The 11930-nt window shown below is 22.9% G+C and overlaps 1 protein-coding gene across 1 annotated transcript; it reads left to right on the plus strand.

The window, feature by feature from the left end:
- Positions 1–3447: 3447 nt before the first annotated feature.
- On the plus strand, positions 3448–4966 carry LOC122498651 (the record flags this gene model as incomplete). The annotated part of the gene is made up of 2 exons (XM_043606492.1): positions 3448–4603; positions 4724–4966. Coding segments are annotated over exons 1-2 (1399 nt in total), but the record flags the coding sequence as incomplete, so codon positions are not given.
- Positions 4967–11930: the final 6964 nt, after the last annotated feature.

The raw sequence follows: 11930 nt of genomic DNA on the forward strand, positions 1-11930 counted from the left end.
GTATCTTGAGGATTGTGTGCTGTAGTCAAAAGAGTTACAGGCTTTGAATCCATCCACTTGATACTAGCAACGCATCCTTTAACAAGAAATTTAAAGTCTCCCCTCTTAATTTTTTCTTGTTCTTTGAGCATTGGAGGTAAACCTATTCTATTGGACCTAACAGTGCCGACTGCGAAAATATTTTTTGCTCTTAACTGATTCATAAGGCTCAAAGAAGTAAAAAAATTATCGAATACTACCAAGCATCCGCTATTGACCATTTTTTCTGTGAGGTTTAGAACAACTCGTTCACCTAAACTACCGGTTGCTGAATTTTTTTCTTCAGATTTCCCTGTGTAAACTTCAAACTTTAAAACGAATCCAGTTTTTGAATCCGCCAAAGTCCAGAACTTATAACCTCTTTTAATCGGTTTCATGGGCATGTATTGCTTTAAACTTGAACGCCCTTTGAACTTTATCATTGACTCATCTACTGACACTTTATTAGAGTGCAGATAAGTTTTTTCTATATTAATGTTTATCTCATCAATTACAGGTCTAAGTTTATGCAACTTATCGATATTACGATTTCTGTTCCCAATAATTGTCTTATTGGAAATCAGATGTAAATTGGATGTTATTTGTTTGAAGCGATTACGAGTCATAACATTTGACACTGCTGGTACTATCAAAATGGGATCTGAACTCCAAAAATGTTCTAATGCTGGAAGTTTGTGAATCCCCATAATGATATTCAAACCTAACCAAGCTTTTAGTTCTTCCAAAGTTATTGGCGTCCAAGTTGTAAGGTTTGATTTTTCTAATGCGTAAGCATTTGTTTCTTGAACTATAAAGCGTAACATTTTTTCAGAAAAAATTCTGTAGAAAACATCTTTTTCAGAAGAATTTTTTTCAATGGGTATTTTTGAACCAGGACTAGATTCCCTAAGAATAATATTTTTTAATTTTCGAACATCATGTGACCAAATATCATCATTGTCACCTTCAACACTTTCACTATCTGTATTATCAGATTCAGATGATGCTTCAGAATCAGAAGTTAAAAGTGATTTTTCTAAGAGATTACTCTCTTCTTCAGATGATGCATAATCACCTGCAACTTCAGAATCATCAGAAACATCTGGAACTGAATACTTATCGTGAAAATTGTTTTTACTTCTCCGCTTCATTTTAAAAACAAATGAAAGAAGAAAAACAAATGAATAACGTAAGAAACGCACTATACTGTTCGCCTATACACCAATTTTTTATTATGCTATTTCACGTACTTTTCCTTTGTGCAAAATGAAATAAACAAATTAAGGAGAAAAAGCAAATAAAAAAATTAAGAAACGCAATGTACTGCTTGTCTTTGCACCAGTTTCACATTTTGCTATTTCAAGTACTTTTGTACTTTGCAAAGATCAAAGCATATTTTCGTAAATTGGCACTATAAGATTGAATAGAATAGGATTTTCCCTCAATTCGTAATCAGCAATCCCCAAAAACCCCTAGATACTAAATTTCATGAAAATTAATAAAATTTAAAAATTTTGTACACCATATTGAATTCGCCAATTTGAATTTACAAAATATGACATCAGATGCGTAATCCAACAGTGAACCCAACATGCTCTAAATGCCAAGTTCAATGAAAAGCCATCCAAATTTAATTTTTTTGGTCCGCCATATTGGATCCGCCATTTTGAATTTACAAAATATGACATCAGATGCGTAATCCAACAGTAAACCCAACATGCTCTAAATGCCAAGTTCAAAGAAAAGCCATCCAAATTTAATTGTTTTAGTCCGCCATATTGGATCCGCCATTTTGAATTTTCAAAATCCGACATCAGATTCGTAATCAGCAACCCCGAAAACCCCTAGATACCAAGTTCCATGAAAATCCATCGAATTTTAAATTTTTGGTCCGCCATATTGGATCCGCCATTTTGAATTTTCAAAATCCGACATCAGATTCGTAATCAGCAACCCCGAAAACCCCTAGATACCAAGTTCCATGAAAATCCATCGAATTTTAAATTTTTGGTCCGCCATATTGGATCCGCCATTTTGAATTTTTAAAATCTGATATCAAACTCGTAATCAGCGACCCCGAAAACCCCTAGATACCAAGTTTCATAAAAATCCATCAAATTTTAAAATTCCGGTCCGCCATATTGGATCCGCCATTTTGAATTTTCAAAATCTGACATCAGATTCGTAATCAGCGACCCCGAAAACCCCTAGGTACCAAGTGTCATAAATTTTGAATGGAAAAAAAATTTGGACGTTAAAGGGTATAACATGACTTTAATTCTGATGTGAACATGAATCAGAATTCAGAAAGTAAATGTTTTAATTTAAGCCTGATGTCTAGTAATAATTTTTTATGATAATTTTTTGAAAAATTAGGATAAAAAAGAAAGTTTAATATTTTTAATTAACAATATTAAAGTCCGTATTCCGTTTGCATATATATATATTTTGTCTGTTCGCTTTTAGTATGTCTGTTCGCCGTTAGAGGGAGCAAAACGCCCCCCGCTGCGAGGGCTACTTGGAATTGAGTCCCGAGCAACCTTCACAGCGGGTTGCAATTATGCCTTTTGAAAATTTTGATGAATGTAAATTTGAACAAAATTATTTGGGTTTGTTGAATGTTAAGTGCGAGTTTTGTGCTGCATTACATTTTATGTGTGAAAGACCACTAGATAAAAAATTTAGTAGTTGCAGTCATAAGGGAAAAGTAAAATTAGATGATTTAAATGATTATCCGATTTATTTACGTAATTTATTAAATGATTCCAACATAGAAGGTAAAAATTTTAGGGAAAATATTCGTTCTTATAACAGTTCTTCTGCTTTTGCCAGTATGGGAGCTAAATTAGAAATTCCTAAAGGGTATGGTCCTTATGTTTTTCGTATACATGGACAAGTGTATCATAATACATATGCTCTTCATCCCAATGATGGTGACAGTTTAAAATATGGTCAGCTGTATATTCTTGATACTAATGAAGCTGTATTTGAACGATTAAAAAATTGGAAGAAAAGCAGGCGCAAAACGCCTACATCTAGGGTTTCGTGGCATTTAAAAAGAAAAAAAAATTTTTAAAGAAAAACTATGGATGTTTAATTAATGTACAATTAATTTCTATAAATTGATTCTCCACCAATTAACATTAACATTAATAGAGAATAAATAGAAGCAGGCATTTACGAATCCTGTTTTGGTTATCATAAACCATTGTGGTTAAGACTGACTGACTGACTGATTTGGGATCTATAGTGCCCCAAATTACGACGGACAGACGGACAGACGGACGGACGCCAAAGTGAAACTATAAGGCTTTCGGCCATGGGCCACGAAACCCTAAAAATGAATCGAATAAGAAATGTTTACCACAATTACTGGAAGGAATAGATAAATTATTAAGAGAGGTTAGTCCATTTGCAGATGCCTTGAAAATGATGAGAGAAGTAGAATTAGAAGAAGAAACTAGAGCGAAATTGGAAAATAAACCTATAAGGGATATTAAAATGAGGATCAAACGGGATAGATCATTAAATCAAAGTAAATTCAATGTACCATCTTGTAATGAAGTAGCAGTTGTATTTGTGAGTGAAAATGGTGAACCTCCAGTGGATCGTGATATATGTATACATCCAAAAGGTTCTGAAAGTATTCCCATTTCTATTCTTAGTGCAAACGCTGATCCTATGATATATCCTTTAATGTTTCCTTCAGGTGATTCAGGATGGACTGTAAACATTAAGCAAATTAATAGTTTTCGTAATGTTACTGCTTTACAATTTTGTTTGTATCGCCTTTCTTACAGAGGAATGTTTAATCCATGTACGCAAACGGGAAAATTAAGTCAACAATTTATAGTTGATATTTGGTCAAAAGTCGTAGCTGGACGCATAAGTTTCATTTATAAAAATCAAAAACAACTTCGAGTAGAAATGTACTGTGGATTAATGGATTATGTACATAATAAAGCAAATAGAGAAAATGTAAAACCAGGAAGAATAATTATTTTACCATCAACATTTACTGGAGGACCACGTTCGTATCAACAATCTTTTATGGATGCCATGCGATTAGTTCAAGAATTTGGAAAACCTGATTTATTCATTACAATGACATGTAATCCAAAATGGCGAGAGATTAGAGAAAATTTGTTAGAAGGTGAAATTGCGTCTGATCGACCGGATATTGTAGCTAGAGTTTTTCAACAAAAGGTAAAATCGCTTATGAGTGAATTAAAAGATAAAAATATTTTTGGATTAGTTCTCGCTTATGTGTATGTAATAGAATTCCAAAAGCGTGGATTGCCACACATACATTTAATTTTATTTTTGGATAAAACTTTTGCGATTCGTGATGCAGAATCTGTAGATAAAATAATATGTGCAGAAATTCCAGATGAAACAAAAAATCCAGAACTTTTTAAAATTGTAAAACAATTTCAAGTCCATGGACCTTGTGAAAAGCAAAATATGAATTCGCCTTGCATGAATCCGGAAACAAAAATTTGCGTGAAACATTATCCAAAACCTTTTTGTTCAGAAACAAATTATGATTCAAAAAACTATCCGGAATATAGACGAAGAAATGATGGTAAAAAAATCATTTTTTATAAAAAAGATGTAACAATTAAATGCACTGCAGACAATTCGATGATTGTACCATATAATCCGTATTTGAGTAAAACATTTGAATGTCACATTAATGTTGTAGCATGTGGTAGTATAGGTGGTGTAAAATACTTATTTAAGTATTGTTTTAAGGGCCATGACTGTGCAATAGTAGGTATTAAAGATAATAATGATTTAATGCACTATGATGAACCTCAACATTATTTGAATACACGTTATGTATGTCCACCAGAAGCAATGAATAGATTATTCGAATTTAATATGCACGAACAATCACATGCGGCATACAGATTAGCTTTGCATTTACCTAATCAACAAGCAATATGTTTTAAAGAAGGAATTATTATTATTATTTTTTTTAAACTACATTTTAATTAATTAGAACTTTAAAGTTAGTAATGATTTTATAGTGTAGTAAAAATTTTAATTTAAAAATTAAAATTATAATAAATTGAATAAAAAAGAATTTGTTATATAATTAGGTGTATATTTTGTATTTAATTAAAAATTAAAATTTGTAAAAATTTGTAAAAATTTGTAAAAATTTGAAGCATTTTTTTTAAAAATGCTAATTTTTATATCTAAAAGAAATGGGAAATAAATATCTATTAATAGGGAGGGGGAAACTTTAATCATATTTATAAGGAATAGATTAAATAAGATCAATAATTTCTAATTAAGTGAACTATTTTTATCGAGTGACTTTTGTCAGGAATGGAAAACTGGTTTTCCTCATAGGATTTGGAAGAAATTTAAGAAAAAGAGGCAAAAGAAAGATCTTAAAATTTTTAATTTAATATAAAATTTAGACCTGATAGAATATTAAATTTTTAATATATTAATATATTAAAAATATTAAAGGAAATTAATTTTAGTAAAAAATATATTTTATATAATAAATTAAAAGGATAAAAAGAATAGAAATAGGTAAAGTAAATTATTTAGTTAAAATAAAAAAGTATAATGTAGATGAAAATTGAATATTTTATTAATGTGTAAATTACAAAATGTTTAAGTTATGTAATAATTTAAGAATCTTATGAAAAAATTAAAATTATAGGAATAAAAATATTTTAGAAAATAAATCAAATTACATAGTAAATAACATCTTGATGGACAATAATGAAATATTCAATATATTGTGGCATTTAAAATATTATAATTATAAATTTTTATAATGAAATTATAATGTTTTTTTTAAACTACATTTTAATTAATTAGAACTTTAAAGTTAGTAATGATTTTATAGTGTAGTAAAAATTTTAATTTAAAAATTAAAATTATAATAAATTGAATAAAAAAGAATTTGTTATATAATTAGGTGTATATTTTGTATTTAATTAAAAATTAAAATTTGTAAAAATTTGTAAAAATTTGTAAAAATTTGTAAAAATTTGAAGCATTTTTTTTAAAAATGCTAATTTTTATATCTAAAAGAAATGGGAAATAAATATCTATTAATAGGGAGGGGGAAACTTTAATCATATTTATAAGGAATAGATTAAATAAGATCAATAATTTCTAATTAAGTGAACTATTTTTATCGAGTGACTTTTGTCAGGAATGGAAAACTGGTTTTCCTCATAGGATTTGGAAGAAATTTAAGAAAAAGAGGCAAAAGAAAGATCTTAAAATTTTTAATTTAATATAAAATTTAGACCTGATAGAATATTAAATTTTTAATATATTAATATATTAAAAATATTAAAGGAAATTAATTTTAGTAAAAAATATATTTTATATAATAAATTAAAAGGATAAAAAGAATAGAAATAGGTAAAGTAAATTATTTAGTTAAAATAAATAAGTATAATGTAGATGAAAATTGAATATTTTATTAATGTGTAAATTACAAAATGTTTAAGTTATGTAATAATTTAAGAATCTTATGAAAAAATTAAAATTATAGGAATAAAAATATTTTAGAAAATAAATCAAATTACATAGTAAATAACATCTTGATGGACAATAATGAAATATTCAATATATTGTGGCATTTAAAATATTATAATTATAAATTTTTATAATGAAATTATAATGTTTTTTTTAAACTACATTTTAATTAATTAGAACTTTAAAGTTAGTAATGATTTTATAGTGTAGTAAAAATTTTAATTTAAAAATTAAAATTATAATAAATTGAATAAAAAAGAATTTGTTATATAATTAGGTGTATATTTTGTATTTAATTAAAAATTAAAATTTGTAAAAATTTGTAAAAATTTGTAAAAATTTGGAAAAATTTGAAGCATTTTTTTTAAAAATGCTAATTTTTATATCTAAAAGAAATGGGAAATAAATATCTATTAATAGGGAGGGGGAAACTTTAATCATATTTATAAGGAATAGATTAAATAAGATCAATAATTTCTAATTAAGTGAACTATTTTTATCGAGTGACTTTTGTCAGGAATGGAAAACTGGTTTTCCTCATAGGATTTGGAAGAAATTTAAGAAAAAGAGGCAAAAGAAAGATCTTAAAATTTTTAATTTAATATAAAATTTAGACCTGATAGAATATTAAATTTTTAATATATTAATATATTAAAAATATTAAAGGAAATTAATTTTAGTAAAAAATATATTTTATATAATAAATTAAAAGGATAAAAAGAATAGAAATAGGTAAAGTAAATTATTTAGTTAAAATAAATAAGTATAATGTAGATGAAAATTGAATATTTTATTAATGTGTAAATTACAAAATGTTTAAGTTATGTAATAATTTAAGAATCTTATGAAAAAATTAAAATTATAGGAATAAAAATATTTTAGAAAATAAATCAAATTACATAGTAAATAACATCTTGATGGACAATAATGAAATATTCAATATATTGTGGCATTTAAAATATTATAATTATAAATTTTTATAATGAAATTATAATGTTTTTTTTAAACTACATTTTAATTAATTAGAACTTTAAAGTTAGTAATGATTTTATAGTGTAGTAAAAATTTTAATTTAAAAATTAAAATTATAATAAATTGAATAAAAAAGAATTTGTTATATAATTAGGTGTATATTTTGTATTTAATTAAAAATTAAAATTTGTAAAAATTTGTAAAAATTTGTAAAAATTTGTAAAAATTTGAAGCATTTTTTTTAAAAATGCTAATTTTTATATCTAAAAGAAATGGGAAATAAATATCTATTAATAGGGAGGGGGAAACTTTAATCATATTTATAAGGAATAGATTAAATAAGATCAATAATTTCTAATTAAGTGAACTATTTTTATCGAGTGACTTTTGTCAGGAATGGAAAACTGGTTTTCCTCATAGGATTTGGAAGAAATTTAAGAAAAAGAGGCAAAAGAAAGATCTTAAAATTTTTAATTTAATATAAAATTTAGACCTGATAGAATATTAAATTTTTAATATATTAATATATTAAAAATATTAAAGGAAATTAATTTTAGTAAAAAATATATTTTATATAATAAATTAAAAGGATAAAAAGAATAGAAATAGGTAAAGTAAATTATTTAGTTAAAATAAATAAGTATAATGTAGATGAAAATTGAATATTTTATTAATGTGTAAATTACAAAATGTTTAAGTTATGTAATAATTTAAGAATCTTATGAAAAAATTAAAATTATAGGAATAAAAATATTTTAGAAAATAAATCAAATTACATAGTAAATAACATCTTGATGGACAATAATGAAATATTCAATATATTGTGGCATTTAAAATATTATAATTATAAATTTTTATAATGAAATTATAATGTTTTTTTTAAACTACATTTTAATTAATTAGAACTTTAAAGTTAGTAATGATTTTATAGTGTAGTAAAAATTTTAATTTAAAAATTAAAATTATAATAAATTGAATAAAAAAGAATTTGTTATATAATTAGGTGTATATTTTGTATTTAATTAAAAATTAAAATTTGTAAAAATTTGTAAAAATTTGTAAAAATTTGAAGCATTTTTTTTAAAAATGCTAATTTTTATGTCTAAAAGAAATGGGAAATAAATATCTATTAATAGGGAGGGGGAAACTTTAATCATATTTATAAGGAATAGATTAAATAAGATCAATAATTTCTAATTAAGTGAACTATTTTTATCGAGTGACTTTTGTCAGGAATGGAAAACTGGTTTTCCTCATAGGATTTGGAAGAAATTTAAGAAAAAGAGGCAAAAGAAAGATCTTAAAATTTTTAATTTAATATAAAATTTAGACCTGATAGAATATTAAATTTTTAATATATTAATATATTAAAAATATTAAAGGAAATTAATTTTAGTAAAAAATATATTTTATATAATAAATTAAAAGGATAAAAAGAATAGAAATAGGTAAAGTAAATTATTTAGTTAAAATAAATAAGTATAATGTAGATGAAAATTGAATATTTTATTAATGTGTAAATTACAAAATGTTTAAGTTATGTAATAATTTAAGAATCTTATGAAAAAATTAAAATTATAGGAATAAAAATATTTTAGAAAATAAATCAAATTACATAGTAAATAACATCTTGATGGACAATAATGAAATATTCAATATATTGTGGCATTTAAAATATTATAATTATAAATTTTTATAATGAAATTATAATGTTTTTTTTAAACTACATTTTAATTAATTAGAACTTTAAAGTTAGTAATGATTTTATAGTGTAGTAAAAATTTTAATTTAAAAATTAAAATTATAATAAATTGAATAAAAAAGAATTTGTTATATAATTAGGTGTATATTTTGTATTTAATTAAAAATTAAAATTTGTAAAAATTTGTAAAAATTTGTAAAAATTTGTAAAAATTTGAAGCATTTTTTTTAAAAATGCTAATTTTTATATCTAAAAGAAATGGGAAATAAATATCTATTAATAGGGAGGGGGAAACTTTAATCATATTTATAAGGAATAGATTAAATAAGATCAATAATTTCTAATTAAGTGAACTATTTTTATCGAGTGACTTTTGTCAGGAATGGAAAACTGGTTTTCCTCATAGGATTTGGAAGAAATTTAAGAAAAAGAGGCAAAAGAAAGATCTTAAAATTTTTAATTTAATATAAAATTTAGACCTGATAGAATATTAAATTTTTAATATATTAATATATTAAAAATATTAAAGAAAATTAATTTTAGTAAAAAATATATTTTATATAATAAATTAAAAGGATAAAAAGAATAGAAATAGGTAAAGTAAATTATTTAGTTAAAATAAATAAGTATAATGTAGATGAAAATTGAATATTTTATTAATGTGTAAATTACAAAATGTTTAAGTTATGTAATAATTTAAGAATCTTATGAAAAAATTAAAATTATAGGAATAAAAATATTTTAGAAAATAAATCAAATTACATAGTAAATAACATCTTGATGGACAATAATGAAATATTCAATATATTGTGGCATTTAAAATATTATAATTATAAATTTTTATAATGAAATTATAATGTTTTTTTTAAACTACATTTTAATTAATTAGAAATTTAATTTCAATAAAATTATTAACATTAATTTACCTCTATTTGGTTTTAATTAAAAATAAATTTTTTAATAAAAATAATTTTTAAGTGCAAATTAAATGTTATAATATTTTAACTATTATTCATTTGAATTTAAAATATTCAATAAAATAATGTAAGGTAAATAGTTATTAAGTAAATTAAAAGTATTTTATCAATTTTGATAAAATTGTTGAAATAAAAATAATTAGAAGTTTTAAAAAATAAAATTGAGGGGAATAAAATTTTTAAATAAAAGAAAGCAAAAATTGTTGATAAACATAATATAATAAATGAAATAAAAAAGTATGAATTTAAAGTAAAAATTTTAATTCATAAAACTTTTAAATAAAAATTAATTGTTGGAGGTAATATAGTAAAAAAGATTATTAAAATTAAAATTAAAATTTTGTAATAAAATGTAATAAAATGAATATCGTGAATAAAAGTTAAATTAAAAAAATTAAATAAAAGTGTAGTTAAAAATAAAATAATAAAGTAAATTATAAAGTAATAAGATCATATTGAATAGTCTCAAATTAATAAATTTAGGAATCAAGTTATTTGATTTATAGATGAGGATCTAATAATAAGTTTTAATAAATTAGTATTTATAATTATAAAGAATCTGGAAATTAAATTAAAAATTAAAATTAAGTAAATTAAATTAATTATGTAAGGAGTTTCTTTAAATGAATTAATATTATGAAATAGATAGAAAGGTAAAATTTTTTGTAAAGTTATTAATAAAAAATTTCTTGATCAATCTATATTAATTAATAAATGTATATATCATCATAAAAATGGTCAGGTTCCTATTTTTATTAAAATGGATAATAAAATTATTATTAAAAATAAAGTTGAATAGTTTATTAAAGAATAAAAGAATATAGATATTAATATTAAAGAGGATCTAAATCTTTGAATTAGAAAATATTTTATAAAAATATCTTTATTGGAAGGGGTGTTTAAAAAGTATAAAATTGGGATAAATGAAATTATATTTATTTCAATTATTATTCAAAGAAATAGAAGTATATTGGTTCTTGTTCCTAAAAGAATTCTTAAGTTAAGTGTAGAAAAAAATAAAGTTAAATTAATATTTATTAATATTATTTATTAATATTATTTTTAGTAATATTATTAGTAATAAAATAGTTTTATATTTTTGAATAAATTTACAGTTTATTACTTAAATCAGACATATTACTTAAATTAGATAATATTTAAATTAGGTGTATTACTTTAATTTTTAATTTAATTTAAAATATTTCATTTACATTGAAAAAATAATTTTTTAATTAAAATTAATTGTGTCATTATATTAATAAATGATTTTTTTCTTCTAATCATAAAGATATTGGTATTATATATTTTATATTTGGAATTTGATCAGGGATAGTAGGGGCAGGGTTAAGGTTGATTGTTCGGATAGAGTTAGGTATACCAGGTCAATTAATTAATAATGATCAAATTTATAATTCTATTGTTACTGCTCATGCATTTATTATAATTTTTTTTATAGTTATACCAATTATAGTTGGAGGATTTGGGAATTATTTAATTCCATTAATACTTACAGTTCCTGATATAGCATTTCCACGTTTAAATAATATAAGTTTATGACTTTTATTTCCTTCTATGATTTTAATATTAGCAAGAATAATAATTGATCAAGGGGCAGGAACAGGATGAACTGTTTATCCTCCTTTATCTCTTAGAGATAGACATCCTGGGGTTTCAACTGATTTAGTAATTTTTTCATTACATTTAAGGGGGGTATCTTCAATTTTAGGGTCTATTAATTTTATTTC

Source organism: Leptopilina heterotoma, unplaced genomic scaffold (assembly GCF_015476425.1).
Source record: "Leptopilina heterotoma isolate Lh14 unplaced genomic scaffold, ASM1547642v1 Lhet_156, whole genome shotgun sequence".
Taxonomy (NCBI): Eukaryota; Metazoa; Arthropoda; class Insecta; order Hymenoptera; family Figitidae; genus Leptopilina; species Leptopilina heterotoma.